We start from the raw sequence: 14847 nt of genomic DNA on the forward strand, positions 1-14847 counted from the left end.
GACCGGCAGGTGGAGCTGCCAGACCGGCAGACGGGCCCGGTCTAGCTGGCGCATCCCCCGCGGCACGGAGTTGCCGGGGCCGCGGGACCGGGCCGCGGGGCAGAGCCGGGCAGGGGCCGTGTGCTCCCGGCCCGCCCCGGGATTTCGGCGTCGGAGAGCGCCCGCGCAAGCGGGTGCAGGACCCCCAGCTGCCGGCGGAAGGCGAAGCTCCGGGAGAGACCCGCCATCCCGGGACCCTGCTGTGCCGAGGCAGCTCTTCGACCCGGCCCCATCCGCCCTGAGGTGCTCGGCTGGTATTGCCACTCCAGCCAGGGTCCCGGCTGTGCCGCTGCCCGGGGCAGACCCCCAGGCAGAGGGGAGGATGCTGCATTGTCCCCTGCACCTCCCTGTGCTTAGGGCCCCTTAAACCCCCTTGGCCACCTTCTTCCTCCTGGGTTCCCCTGCACACCCAATTCCAGCAGCTCACCTAAACCTGTCTGTGCTCCCTTTTCTCTGGGGCTCCCCGTCCCCTTCATCATCCCTTCCTCAGGCTGAAGGGTCCATGAGGGCTGCCTGGAGTGGGCTTTGGGCCAGGGGTGTCTGCCATGGGGCCAGGGGTGACCTGCGGGATGGGGGAGCTGCACCCAGGGGTGACCCTGGAGCAGGCTTGGGCTGGCAGAGAGGCATGGACGGACAGGGAAGGAGCCTGGCGCTGCCTCGAAGGGGCTGATGGAGAAGTGTTTTTAATGGCAAGGGCAGCAGCCTGGCTGTGGCAGGCCAGCGGCAGGTGCAGGGGGAGAGGGCCTGGCCAGTGCTGGCCCAGGGCTGAGCAGGGCCAGAGGCTGAGTATCCAGTCCTGGCGAACCCGCAGGCGCTGGGCAACTGGGGTTTGCAGCAGGAGGGAGGAAGGAAGTGGTTGATGCCGAACCGTTGCTTCGCTCACTGTCCTGGTGCGGCAGGGAGCGGAGGGCTGGCCGCCAGCCCACAGAGCCCCGGCTGCATCCCTGCACCGTGCTGGCTTTTGTGCCACAGAGCCTTGTGCGCCGAGGGACGGGGATGGGCCAGCCCTGGCTGGGGAGGCAGAGGCCTCGTCTCAGCGGTGTTGTCTGGAGCGGCACAGCTGGCCCAAGTTCACAGCTCGCTGTGGCTCCCTGGACCTTGGGGTGGCTGAGGCTGTGCTTGCTCCATTGCTCCAGACTCCAGCCCAGTGTCCCACAGGCTGCTGGGCTCTGGCAGTGGTGCTCAGCCAGAGGGGCTCACCGTGCTGCAGCATCACTCTGGGCCAGCAACCCCATTGCACCCTGCAGGCAGGGCTGGTGACCCGCCTGAGCCCCTGGGTGGGTGGGTGGTGGGGTCCTGGGGGCTCCGTCCCTGCCACCCCTGCCATGGTACACAGCAGGGCAGTCGGGTGGGTCTTCACAGCACCCAGCTGTGTTGAGGAAGCAGAGGTTTGCACAAGCCAGTGAGGTGCACGTGACCTGGGGAGCGCGGCAGGAGGAACCAGCAGCCACCCTGCACAGGGCCCCGGTTCCTGCAGCACAGCCAGCCATGGCCCCATGGCTGCCCACCAAGGAGGAGAAGTATGGCGTGGGTGAGTTCAGGCTTCAGGGCGGAGTGGGTGCCCGGCCCTGCTGCGCTCCCCAGAGGGGTGAGGGCTGGTGGGATGGGGTGCTTGTGGCTGAGGTGATGCTGCTGGAGCCCACTGGCCATGGTGGCCCTGCAGCAGCGGGCTGTGGAGGGGTGGGTGATGGCGGCTGGGCCATGGTGCAGGGTGAGCAGCGCTGGTGGGGCTGGCAGCGGTGTGAGGTGGGGACCCAGTCTCCACAATGCTGGTGCTGGGTGGGCCGATGAGTGCAGGGCTGAACGGAGGGTCAGTGAGGGGCTGCAGGGCTGGTGACGTGGGGCTGGACAGGGCAGGTGTCAGCGAGACCTATGTGCCCAGAGGCTGAGCATGGCTGATGCTGGGTGGGGATGGGGAGTTGTGGGGCTGGGGATGGAGGCTTGGTGCAGGAGCCGGCTCTCCCCTCTGAGCTATGGGTCTCGATCAGCCTGGCTGTTGGAATGCAGAAGCCTCTACCCAAGGGGTGATTAGCTTGTTAATGGTGGGTTGTTATGTGTTGTGTTGTGTGTGACCTGCTCTCAGGGAGGTGCCTGGGGAGCCCAGAACCACCCCTTAATTTTCCCCTGGTCCTGGCCAGGGCTTTGCTGCCAGCCCCTGTGCTGGTGATGGCGAAGCCCTGGGCAGCCCCGTACCCTGCACTGCCACCCAGCTCAGGCTCCCGGTGCCAGCCCCAGCACTGGTGCGAGCACACACTCCCCACGCTGGCCCTTGAAGCCCTGCAACCACTTCCCGTTTCTGGCCGAGGCTGTTTCCCATGCCTTTCCCTTGCACTGCTGGCAGCGCCCGGAGCCAAGGCTGAGCCCCGCAGGGTCCCAGGCAACACCTGGAGCAGGCCCTTGTCTCGGTTCCTGCTTCTGCCCGATGGGTGTTAGCAGCCCTGCAAGGAAGCCTGGCCTGGCTGGTGCTGGGAGGTGGCAAGGGGCTGGAGGGGAGCGAGCCCAGACCAGGGCCAGGTGCTAGTCCAAGCTGGGTCAAGGTCCTTGTGTGGAGAGCAGGGCGGCAGGACAAGTCCCACGGGGCCTTGGGGCTCCCGGTGCTGCAGGGTGTGCAGAGACCAGCACGGGGGTCCCAGTGAGCCATGGAGGTCTGGGGGTGTTGCAGCTTGAGCTGGCCCTGGCCGGGGCTGGTAGTGGGTGCAGGCACGTCTGCTGGCTCTCTGCCGGTGCAGAGTGCGGATGGTCCTGGGGCCGAGCCAGGGCTGCCTACACCAGACAGAGCCGTCACTGTCCCCAGGACCAGAAATAGCGGCAGGACTAACCGCGGCCCGGCCGGTGCAGCTCACGCCACAGCAGGAAGCGCCTGGCTGACAGAGAGCTCCTGCGCTCCTGCTGCCACCAGTCCCCCCAGTGCCCCCACACCCTGCCGCCCCTGCCACCAGCTCCCACCGCCCCCCGGGGCTGCCCTGCGTGCCCCTGAGCTGCTAGCCACGGGCTGCAGTGCTGCTGCTCCAGGCGAGGGCTCGGCTGGCCCTTGCTCCCCCTGCACTGCCTGCAGTGGGAGCAGGACCACCGGGCTCAGCACTCGCTAGGGCCTGCGTGGTGGGGCCGGGCATCTGGGGTTGGGTGGCGGGCAGTGTGACGGGGAGGACACCAGCCAGGGGAACCCTATGTGCTGGAAGAGGGGGGCTGATGGCTCCTGCTGTGCCCGTGTGGGCTGTGCTGTGGCTCTCGGGTTCCAGGGTCCCCTCACCACCCCTGCTCTGCTTCAGCCAGCGCTCCCCTGCCTCACACCGTGCCTGCCTGGGGGTCTTACACCATTTGCATGGGGTTGGGACTCTGCACCACCTCTCAAGGCTGAGCAAGGTGGCTCTGCCTCTTGAGGGGGGGCTGGCTGTAGGGCACGCTCCCTGAAGGGCACAGGTGCCCAGGGCCTGGGGAGGGTGGGCTATGCTGGTGAGGGGGGTCTGGGTGAGGGACCCCTACTCACGGCTCCTGGTCCCTCTCCCTGCAGCTGTGTGGAACTTCCCGCGCACCAGCGAGCATCACCTCCCACTGCAGATTGGGGAGACGGTGCACATCCTGCAGGCCTCCGAGGGTAAGGGGGTCCAGCAGCCCCAAGCAGGCCCCATGCCATCCCCTGCCCGTGAGAGGCTGTTCTGGGTAGCTGGCTGCACCATAACACGGGACCTTTGTGCTCCTTCTCTTGGCTGTGCTGGCAGGCACACAGCCCTGCTACGGGCTGCTGGGTCCCCAAGCGTGGCTAACAGTGCCCCCTTCCCTCCCCTTGCAGGCTGGTACCGTGGGTACTCGCTCAGCAACAGGGCTGTCCAGGTAGGTGGGGGGCTGCTGGGGGGCCAGGGCGTGGTGGGGGTGCTGGCACAGCTGGCATCTTGCCCTGTCCCTGCTGGGGGGATGTGCCAGGCACCCTGCGGCATTGCCAGGCTGGGACCCACTGCAGGACCCTTGGTCCTGGGGTGGGGAGCCCCCAGCCATGGTCCCCCAGGTCTGTGGGTGCTGACGGCTCTGGCTCTCCCAGGGCATCTTCCCAGCCTCGCTTATCCACCTGAAGGGTGCCGTGGTGGAGCGCAGGGGGTAGGTATTGGATGTGGGTATGGGCACGGGTGGGTGGGCGGGCTGCATTTACCTGTGCAGCTTGGGGGCCAGTGCGGTGCCACAGGGCTCCAGGGCTCCCTGTGCCTCTCCCCAGGGCGGAGGAGAGTGTGATCCCCACCGAGATGCCCATGGTGCAGGAGATTACCACCACGCTGCGGGAGTGGGCCACCATCTGGAAGCAGCTCTATGTGGTGAGGGCCGGGGTGCTGGGGGGGCCGGGGCTGGCAGGGGCACACTGTGACCTCACGCTGCTGCCCACAGGCAGGGCAGATGGAGCGGTACCAGCAGGTGAAGCAGATGATGTACGAGCTGATGGAGCGGCGCTCACAGCTGCTGTCGGGGACACTGCCCAAGGATGAGCTCCTGCAGCTCAAGAAGGAGGTGACCGGCAAGATCGACTATGGCAACAAGTGAGAGTGGGGACGGAGCGTGGGGGGTTCCAGGCCCCTGCCCCAGGCACAGGCTGTGTGGTACCAAGTGACACCTGGCCCTTCTGCTGCAGTGTCCCTGCCAACCTGTCTGTCTGTGTCCCCATCATGCTGGCTGTGTGTTCCTGGGGCACCCTGTGTCCCCACTGTCCTGGCTGGCTGGTTCTCCCATAGTGGTTGGGGACAGTGAACGTGCTGGGGGCTGTGCAAGCTACCTGGCCGAGGGCTATCGCCAAGGGGCCATGGCTGGGGTGGGAGAGCGTCCCTGGTGCTGCCTGGCTCTTGCCCCCTTGCCAGGGCTCTGCTGCTGGCCGGGACCCATTGTGGTCTGTCCTTCCCCCACACTGTGCCTGTGCCCTCAGACCCTGTGCCAGGGCAGGCGGGTCTCAGTGGTGTGCACAGACCCGTGTGGCCCTGGCCCAGCCAAGTGCCAGGTATCGCCTCACCCTGTCCTGGCTTCCACACCACAGGATCCTTGCTCTGGACCTGGTGGTGCGGGATGAGGATGAAAACATCCTGGACCCTGACAGGACCAGCATCATCAGCCTCTTCCAGGCGCACAAGAAGGCTGCCCAGACCATCACACAGCGCATTCAGGAGGAGATGGTGAGAGCCAGTGCTGGCCCTGGCATGCTGACCCCTCCGTGCCAAGAGCCTGCTGCCCCACTTGTGGCTGTGCTGTGCCACAGCTGTGCCATGGGGCTGAGCAGCCTCGTGCCCCACAGAGCCCGCAGCAGAGCGCGCTGGGCTGCAGCGCCCGCCTGGCAGCTTCGCCCTCCCACAGCCTCTACCTCTGCGTGCGCAACTTTGTCTGCAACATCGGCGAGGAGGCACAGCTCTTCATGGCACTATACGACCCCAGTGAGCAGCGCATGATCAGGTGGGGCCCCAGTGGTGCAGGACCAGCCCCACTGCCAGACCTCTGCCACCGGCTCAGCTGGATGCCTGCCCCCTGCTCCCTGCAGTATCCCCTGGTCCTATCCCCCTTCTGTGGGAAGCCCCTGCCCCTTTGTACCTCATTGCCCACCCCTGTCCTGCCCAGCCTGGCCGCCCACCCAGCTCAGCACGAGCCAGCACAGCTCACAGTGGGGAGAGAGGCATGTCCCTTCCTGCAGCGCTTTCTCCTCTGGGGCAGGAGGGTTTGTTGGCAGTGTGTCCTGCCTGGCTCATCCCGCCTGGGGTTGTGTGTGCCTGGCACACTGTGGCCCGTTGCAGTGTGCTGCGGCATGCTGTGCTGTGCCCATCTGCCCGTGGTGGCCATATGCTGGCTTAGCCCATGCCAGACCCCGGGTACTGCCGGGGCAACGTGCCCCCATGTGAGGGACTAGGTGTGCTGACATGCCCGACCAGCATTGCCGTGGGCAGGGTTGGGCTGGCAGCCTCCCCGCTGCTGGGGCAGCTGGGGCTGGGCCAGCCAAGTGTGCCGCCGCTGGTGGGACAAGGGGTCCCGCTGCTGGTGGGATGGCGGGAGCTGGCAGGGGCCAGGCACGCGACATGGGGCCCAAGCAGCGCCCTGCCTGTGGCCAAAGTGCTTCAGCCCACATCGTGTTTGCTTGTGGGCTGCTCTACCTGGGGGACCCCACCACGCAGGGACACACTGAGCTCCAGCTCTGATGTCCTGGTGCCTGGCCCCTGCCGTGGGCTCCTCACCCCATCGCCTTCCCCTCGCAGCGAGAACTACGTGATCCGCTGGGCCAGCACAGGGGTCCCCCAGGACATTGAGCTGCTCAACAACCTCAAGGCCATCTTCACGGTGAGTGCAGACCCCTTGCAAGCAGCACTGGTGCTGCTGCCTCCCCCTTCCGCAGAGCTGCCTGCACCTCCTCCCCTCCTGCCACCTGCAGCGGTGCCCCCGCCCCCTGCAGCATTTCAGATGCATCCAGCACCATGCACCAGGCCCCCGAGATGAGACCCCGCTGCAGCCCACGTCCCCCTGCAAGCAGCTGCATCCTGGCTGCTCGTTGCTCCTGTGCCCCCCAGCCTGACCAGCCCCATGGCTCCTGTGCAGACCAGTCCTGGCACTGGAATGTAGGCACCTGCCTGGGGGCTGTCCCTTGCAGCCTCCCCTCCCAGGTGCGAGGTTGCTGGGGCTGTTGGGGTGCCCGTGCCCCATCTCTGCTCCATCCCTCACCCGCAGCCAGGCTTGGCGGTCCTCTGCCGCGAGCGGGAGGAGGCACAGACAGCATCTGCTGACCCAGCATTTTTCCCGCTGCACCAGCAGAGCTGAGCTGACCCTCAGGATGGCCCGAGCGGAGCCATGGGCTGATATGCAGATGAGCCTTTAAAATCAATGCTAATGAGCAGCATCAGCACTTCCAGCTCCCCTGGCTCTCACCCACCTCTGACCCCTGCCCGTTGCTGGTGTCAGCCACATGTCCCTGTGTGCTGCAGCATGACCCTGCCCCGTGCTGCAGGAAGGTTCTTGCACAAGGGCAGCACCCCCGGGAGCTGGCCACAGGGTGCCCAGAGGTGGAGCGTGTGGCCAAGCCACCAAACCCTACACCGTGTCAGACCTGCTCCCTCCCAGGGCTGCATCTCCCACTCACCCACGCTGCCTGGCCCATGGGTGCCCCATGGGGCGATCAGTCTCCACGAGCTCTGGTGTTGTCCCCATCCCTTGGGTTTGGGGCTGCCTGGGGTGCACAGAAATCCCAAGCTCTCTGGGATGGGGGGCTGCATGCCCACCAGCTGAGCGTCTCTGTGGGGCACAGCGACAGGGGCTCCCTGGCCCCTGAAGGCAGAGCTGGGGCACTGGGTGTGGGGACCCATGGTTGCTCTGCACCTGCTGGTATGTCATCCAGCCCTGGACACCCCATGGTCACATGGTGCCAGCAGAGGCACATCCCCACACAGAGCTGCCAGTGTGAGGCTCATGCAGCCACTCTGTTCCCCAGGACCTGGGCAGCAAAGACCTGAAGCGGGAGAGGCTTTTCCTGGTGTGCCAGATCATCCGGGTGGGACGCATGGACCTCCGGGAGACCTACAGCCGCAAGCTCAGCACGGGCCTCCGGCGGCCTTTCGGCATCTCAGGTGAGAGCAGAGTCTGCTGTGGGTACAGGGAGGAGACCCCTGGTGCTGCCCATGACAGCACCCCTAGCACCCACCTCCCAGCCACCAGGCCTCCGTGGGGCTCACTGGTTCAGGGTGGTGACACCCCAGGGCTGCTCCCACCTTGCAGCCCAGTGGCCCCTGTCCCTGCACGCAGACCCCAACCCTCACTTTCCTCTGCACAGCCACACTCTGTCCCATCCCCCTGAATCCTATCTCCCCCTCCCCATCCTGACCCACAACCCCTCCATGGTGGCACAGGCATTTCCCCGCAGGTGCCTGGTGCTGGGGTGTGGGGAGGGATCTGGCACAGCCGCTCCAGCAGCCAGGAGAGCCTTGGCTCCCTGCTCCTGTGACGGCCAGAGCCAAGCACTTCCCCTGGTCACCCTCATGTCATCCTCCGTGGGCTGGCCCTGCCATCCTGGGGCTGCGGCCACAGGGCCCGTGGGGAGGCAGTGCACCTGCCCCAGCAGAGGAGAGGGACTCAGGGTGCCCAGCCACCCCTCCTCGCTGCGTGGCACAGGGGACCTCCAGCCCAACGCTGCTGGAGGTGCCCCCAGGAGCGCTCTTAGCATGTGCTAAGCTCAGCCACAGAGAAATCACCAGGTGAATGATGAACCTATCAGCAGCTAATTGCACTCTGAGCTGTGTGTCCCCAGGGAGGGGCCCTGTCTGTGGGTGATGGAGAGATTCTGGATATGCCTTATTTTGGCCCCAATCTGCCCTGAAGCTCTGAGGCCACCTCTGGTGACTGTCTGGTTGGTGGCAGTACCATCTCTGCATGCTGTTCGGGTGCTGGGTGTGTGGTGCGAGCCCTGAGCAGCCACCTCTGCCCTGGGGTGGCTGGGGGTGGGTGTCAGTGGGGCATGAGGACCTGCCTGTGGAACCCAGGCCAGGGCACAGCAGGGTCAGTGCTGGGGGCACAGGTGAAGCGGCGGCTGCAGGACAGGGCATAACTGTCCTGGGTGGTGGTCCTGGGAGGATTTGGCACAGAGGTCCCTGTTGCTGGGGCTACTGGTGCCTGTGGCAACTGCCCCACCCTGCTCCATCTATGCCACTGCAGTGATGGACATCACGGACATCACCAAGGGGAAGAGCGAGAGTGATGAGGACAAGCAGCATTTCATCCCCGTGCACCTGTGAGTCCCATGGGGCCCGGAGGCAGCGAGCGGTGGGGCAGTGGTTACAAGGGGATAAGACATGCCAGGATCAAAGACAAAAGATTTTTTGTTAAATAAGGCTTTGCAAAGGGACTGTGGATCCTTGGGTCATGATGTCACCAGGTCCAGGAACTCATCGAGGTTAAAAAAGGGGTATTTCTATGGGCAGCAACACACTGAGAGATGCTGAAGCCCCGCCAGAGCTCTGCTGCCTGGCCCCTCGGGGCACATGTGTACTCGGGTCCCAGGTCCGCTGTGGATGCTGTCCTGCTCTTCCCTCCCAGTGGGCTGGTGGCCAGCAGGTTTGAGAGCTGCAGTGGGACGTGGGCTGTTCAGTTTGCTGGTGGTTGGTGCCTGGCTGTGGGGAGCAGCCGCACGGGTTCCCCGTGCATGCCCAGTGGGGAGCTCCTCTGAATCACCCTGCTCTGGTGTTTGCAGGGTGGCTGCTGACAACGATTTTCTTCACAACATGATCAGGAAAGCGGTGGAGGGGAAGGACATCAACCACAAGGGACAAGGTAGAGCCCCCATGTTCCTTGTGCCCTGTGTACCCACTCTGTGCCACAGTACGTGGTGGGGGACAGGGCAAGACCCCTCCCTGATCCATCCTGCATTTCTCTGTGGCTGCTGCCTGTGCTTGGGGACCTGCGCTGTCCCCTGGCCCCCATGCTGGGGCAGCCGCCCCATGCTGCTCCTTGCGGGGTTGGGCTGCTCGCTCCAGTTGCTGGTTGGCCATGGGCCCCCTCCTGCTGCCTCCCCCGAGCTCTTGCATGCTGTCACCTGTTGAAAAACTGCAGTGGCCACAGAGGTGCAAGTTTGACCCTGGGTGCGTCCAGGGCTTGGCATGTGAATTGCCTCAGTAATTGGGATCAGAGCTGTGTGGGGTCTCCGGCAGCGACTGCCCACCCAAAAGCAGCCAGGGCTGAGCCCGGGAAGGGGCAGCTGCTTCCACAGGAGGCATGCGTGGCTGGCCGCCTTGCCTGGCACACCACAGCTCAGGCTGAGCTGGCGCGGGCTGTGGGACTGACATCCCATGCTCTGTCCTGGCAGGGTTCTGGGTGTCCCTGAAGATGCTGTGGGGAGACTTGAGCCAGGTGCGGAAGGACCATCCCCACCTTGTGGACCGCAGCACGGTGGTGGCACGCAAGCTAGGCTATCCGGAGGTCATCATGCCAGGCAAGCAGCGTGGCGGGTGGACCATCCCTTGGATGGTCTCTGGGGGTCCCGGCATGGGGTTATGGGGTGCCCTTCTGCAAAGGGGACCTGGCCTCACTGACAGGGCTGTCCTCCCCAGGAGATGTCAGGAACGACATCTACCTGACGCTGGTGCAGGGTGAGTTTGACAAGGGCAACAAGAAGACCCAGAAGAATGTGGAGGTGACGGTGTGTGTCTGTGATGAGTCAGGCAACGTGGTGCAGGTATGGCAAGCGCCAGATTGGCCTTGGGGCAAGCGACTGTCTCCCACATCACCTCAGGTAGAGGCAGCAGCTCCGTAGCATCCTGGTGCTGGTGTTGGTGCCAGCATGAACTGGCTGGAGTAGCTTCTTTGGCTACTGGAGCTCCTGAAGTTCCCTTTAGAACTGGGAAGATCTGGGAAAGTGGTGGGAAGGGATAGAGAGGAAATTGGCCTCCACTGGGGACAACTAGAACCCCTGGCCATCCCCAGAGGCCCCTCGCCTTGGGGTGTCCCTGGTCTCCATCCCCAGGAGAGGTAGGAGGGGGAGGGAGCTGGGGGGTTGCCAGCAGGATGTGAGGAGGCTCAGACCCAGTTCCCCCTGCCCCAGGACTGGCTGTTGCCTTATCTCTCTCCAAAGCGTATGCTTTCATTTCAAATGCAGTTCTCACCTGGCCCCTGAGGAACAGGATGTGAATTGCTGAGGGTCCTGCTGGGCTGGTCCCAGGGCACAGCCCCCACCTTGTCCTCCAGCCCTGATAATGCCCTTCCCACAGGGCAATGGAAGCCAACCTGTGCCCATGCCCCTATGGCCTGGGTGTCCCTTGCTGGTTCCCCTGGAGGCTGCACCAGGCTTGGTGGAGGTGACAGGGAAGCCTTTTGTGGCCCCTCTGAGCCTGGCCGGGGAAGGTTGTAAAGATGTCCCCATGCCAGCTGGGTTGTGGTAAAGGGGCACCTATGCTGGGGGGCTCAGGTGGGGGCTGCTGCAGCATGGGCAGGGGAAAGCGGCTCGGGGGGGGGGGCGCTGGCCTGGTTTAGCAGGGAATGCAACACTTTTCAGCCCTTCAAGTTTATTTGATCCGACCATGAAGCATCTCTCCTGCTGCTGCCCTCTCCACAGAATGTGATTTACCACGGCGCAGGGGACAAGCCGGTGAGCGAGTACCGCTCTGTGGTATACTACCAGCAGCGGCATCAGCGGTGGATGGAGACGGTCAAGGTCTGTACCAGCTCTGGGGCACAGGGACTGGGGTGGGACTGGGGCTGCTCACTCCTCCCATGCAGCAGGACTGAGCTGCTGCAGGGGGCTCCCCATCAGGGCTGGCTTTTTGGGGGCAAAGCCCCCAGCTTGGGGAGGATAGGAGATGCTGCCAGTGTCATGGCTGGACCCCCAGGTGGAGACCCGGGGCAACCAGCATCAGGGAGACCATGTCTGCTGCATCACGGGCAGTGCTCCAGCATTACTCCTGCCTCTCCGGTGGGCAGGTGGGCACACCCCCCCAGCCCTGCACAGGCACCTGTGTCTCCAATTCAGCCTCAGTAATTGAAAGGAGAGCACATGGGTTGGAATTGAAGCAACCCACAGTTCAGCACAGCATTTGCCCAAGCACCGAGGGGTCTTGGCCAGCCAGATTGCTCAGCATGTGCCCTCCTGTCCTCATGCTGGCGCACGTTCTCTCTCTCAGATTGCTGTTCCCATTGAAGATGTCCACAAGACCCACCTGAGGTTCACCTTCCGGCATCGCTCCTCCAGTGACTGTAAGTGTCTCCTTTCTTCAGATCCTCCTCTGCTAATGCCCTCAGCAGTGGCTGTGGTGGAGGCGGGCTGTCCGTGGCTCAGGGGCTGCAGGAGCAAGAGGGCCCTGTGAGCAGCCCTCATCTCGCCCCATGTGGGGCTGTGCCAGGGATGCTGTGACACCTGGAATCCCATGGCAGGGGAAGGAAGCTGTCACCCCATTCTGCTCTGTCCCTGCCACCCATGGTGAGGCAGCAGACCTCTGGGAAACCGTGCCTCTTGCACGTGGCTGCTCCCCGGGTGCCCGCGCTCGGCTGTCCACAGCACCTGCTCCCCATCCCATGGATTTTGGCTGCGGCAGGGCTGTGGGCTGTGGCATGGCTGGGAGGACACGCTGCTCCCAGAGCAGAGGTGCTGCTGCTGCTGCCTTTGCAGAGCTGACAACCACACGTGGTGAGACATGGTGTGGCATGTCCTGCAGCTGTGGGGACCTTCCCCAGGGCCACTGTGGGGACCTGCAGCTCAGGCTGCTGCTTGCTGGTCTGATCCTACCCGCTCTGAGCCCTGCCTGCCCCAAGCCCCTCTCATTCTCACCGGGGTGGCTCTCCGTGCCTGGGCAGCAGGTGCTGGCTGGCAGCCGGGCAGCTCCCCGGGCTGCGTCTTGCCTCGTTGCTGCCACCTCTCCCATTTCTCCCTTCCCAAGGTTCTCAAACAGCTGCAGCAGCTGCTTTTCCCAAGTGCTCCGGGGAGACCAAGGGGGTCTTGCTGCCTGTGGGTGCAGCCTGTGGACTCCAGGAAAAGAAAAGCAATTTCCCTGGCAGCACCCCTCTGTATTGCTGCAGCTGCCGGGAAGGCAGGACCTCCCAGCTGCGCTGGCCGGTCCCTGCCCACGCACGGTGTCCTCAGGCCCCTTCTGAGCCTGCTTCACCTCGCCCCACATTTGTGTCTCCCAGCCAAAGACAAAAGTGAGCGGATTTTCTCCATGGCCTTTGTGAAGCTGATGCGACCAGACGGCACCACGCTGCGTGATGGGGAGCATGACCTCATTCTGTACAAGGTACGGGGGGGTGGGTAGACCCCCCTCCCTCAAAGCAGGGAGGCTGAAGGGTGGTGGCTCTTCTGGCAGCTGCCTGCGTGGGGCTGGGGTCCTAGTCCCTGCTGGAGTACCATGCTGGTGGCATGCACCCAAAGTCCCAGGGAGGGTTTCCAGTCCCTCCCTCCCGTCCTTTCTGTCCTTGATGGTGGGGTGCCATGCTCCCTGCACACAACATCTCTAATCTCTGCACTGCTCCCTTGCGAATGACAGGTTTTGTTTAGAAAAAGGTAACTTAAACATATCTGACTTGGAAGGGAACGTCCCCGGAAAGATATTTGCTGCACTTTACCTGATTTCACCAGCATCTTTCTGCCTACAACTGCTTGGTTTTACTTTTGAGAAAGCAAACAGAGAACACAAGGAGGGAAAATTTGCTGTTCATTTGGAAAAAACACAGTTGGCTCTGACACCAGAGTGTGAAAGGCCCCACAAATGTGCTGCCCCTCCTTGCTTTGTGCCCCCTTGTGTCGCCCGGGCTGCATCTGGTTGTGGCAAGGGGAGTGGGAGGTGTGAGCTGGTCCCCGCTGCAGGGGTGAGCTCAGGGCTCTTGCTCTGTGTGTTGGCACAACTTTATGTTCCTCGCGAGCAATGGAGGCCCAGCCTCCGCGGGAGGTGACCTTCCTGCCTCAGCCCCTTGGCTGCTCTGGTATTTAATTGAAGTTTTCTCTCATTTTCCCTGCTGTTCCTGTTGATGTGACCACAGTTATGCGAGGCAGAGCCATCTCCCTTCCCATGTCCTGCATCTTTCTGGGATGAGAAAATCTGTCTCCTGCCTGCTGTGGCAGCTGTCTAGCTGGCCTCAGCCAATGCTTCCCATGAGCTTGATGGAGGAGTGCCTTTTCTTCATCCCTGCGTTTTCCTCTCAGCACCTTGATGCTGCTTCTGCAGCTACGTGATGTCCTGGCAGCAGAAGTGCCCCAGCAGATGGGTGGCTGCCAGCACACCACTGTGCTCACCGTCGTCCCACATCGGAGGACTGTGCTGTGGATCTGTTGCAGTGCCATCCCAGTGTGCTCTGGCACCGCGCTCACGTAGCTGAGCTGCCCACGTACCCTTGCAGGTCTCTGCTGTCTGCCCACGCTGGGGCCACCCCATCCACCTCCTGAATGCCTCTGCTGACAGGACAGGCTCACCCCTGCCCGCCTGGCTGCTCTGTCCCGGCGCGGCCGTTGCTGTTCCTCATCTAATGCTCTTGTGATGCCCAACCTCCCTCCCACAGGGAACCCGTGGGGCCCTGCCCAGCCGGCAGACCGGAACGGAGCTGCGCTTTTCTTCCCCAGCAGCTCCTACGCATTTTAAATTGTTATCGTGTCTCTCCTCCCTGTTCTTCACTTGCAAAACGCCCAAATTCTTTAAATGCTACTGTGGCTTGTGGAGCTGCAGACATGGTCCCTGGCTCTCTGGGGGACTGTCCCATCCACAGCCTGTGCTGTGGCAGGAGCACTGAGCGCCTTTGGGACTTGCCGACGCTGGCTGGGGCAGCGAGATCAAACCCTGTGCACCTCCCTCCTGGGTGCATTTACTCCTTAAAGGGCTGTTGCTGCCCTTGCCGAACTGTCACAGTCACCAGCGTCCTCTGCCCCTGAGCAAGTAGCCGTTGTGCTCCGCTTTGTCTTCTCCCCGGCTGACTCCTGTTCTTCCCGGCAAACACAGGAGCTTGATTCTGGGAGTCAGAAGCTATTTCATCTTTTTATCTTTGTTTGCCAGAGGAATGTGAATTATATGCTTTTAGCTTCTCAGACCTCTTGATCTCATGCTGGTCGAGAAATGTCTGAAATTAAGCCAGGTTACCCTACGAGGGCTTAGCTGCCCTCAGAAAAAGTGCAGTGCCTCCTGTGAGTCAGCTGGCTGCCGTGGGTACGCTCAGTGGAGAGAAAATCCAATAACAAACAATTTTGTGATCTTCATCTGACCTTCAGCAGGAAGAATTTTATCGTGCAGGGTTGCAGGCAGGGAAGGATAAATGCCCTGTTGCCAAGCCATAAGTAAGCACCGGTGAGCTCGTGGTGGCAAGGCTGCAGTCTGCCGTCACATGTCTGGCCAGCTTTGGACA

General features: G+C 63.2%; 1 protein-coding gene across 3 annotated transcripts in view; it reads left to right on the forward strand.

Moving 5' to 3' along the window:
- Positions 1 to 1381: 1381 nt before the first annotated feature.
- Positions 1382 to 14847, forward strand: part of LOC119148721 (dedicator of cytokinesis protein 2-like) — a 79561-nt gene continuing 66095 nt past the window's right edge. For all 3 annotated transcript variants that reach the window (XM_037389246.1, XM_037389257.1, XM_037389264.1), the window contains exons 1-17: positions 1382 to 1570; positions 3551 to 3634; positions 3830 to 3870; positions 4076 to 4131; positions 4247 to 4343; positions 4414 to 4562; positions 5051 to 5186; positions 5306 to 5460; positions 6252 to 6333; positions 7475 to 7610; positions 8692 to 8767; positions 9227 to 9306; positions 9839 to 9964; positions 10083 to 10207; positions 11084 to 11182; positions 11649 to 11721; positions 12652 to 12755. In XM_037389246.1, coding sequence (XP_037245143.1) covers positions 1528 to 1570; positions 3551 to 3634; positions 3830 to 3870; positions 4076 to 4131; positions 4247 to 4343; positions 4414 to 4562; positions 5051 to 5186; positions 5306 to 5460; positions 6252 to 6333; positions 7475 to 7610; positions 8692 to 8767; positions 9227 to 9306; positions 9839 to 9964; positions 10083 to 10207; positions 11084 to 11182; positions 11649 to 11721; positions 12652 to 12755 — 1662 coding nt within the window. In that variant the 5' untranslated portion in view covers positions 1382 to 1527. The remainder of the gene's footprint in view (positions 1571 to 3550; positions 3635 to 3829; positions 3871 to 4075; positions 4132 to 4246; positions 4344 to 4413; positions 4563 to 5050; positions 5187 to 5305; positions 5461 to 6251; positions 6334 to 7474; positions 7611 to 8691; positions 8768 to 9226; positions 9307 to 9838; positions 9965 to 10082; positions 10208 to 11083; positions 11183 to 11648; positions 11722 to 12651; positions 12756 to 14847) is intronic.

Source organism: Falco rusticolus, chromosome 1, assembly GCF_015220075.1.
Source record: "Falco rusticolus isolate bFalRus1 chromosome 1, bFalRus1.pri, whole genome shotgun sequence".
NCBI classification, from domain to species: domain Eukaryota; kingdom Metazoa; phylum Chordata; class Aves; order Falconiformes; family Falconidae; genus Falco; species Falco rusticolus.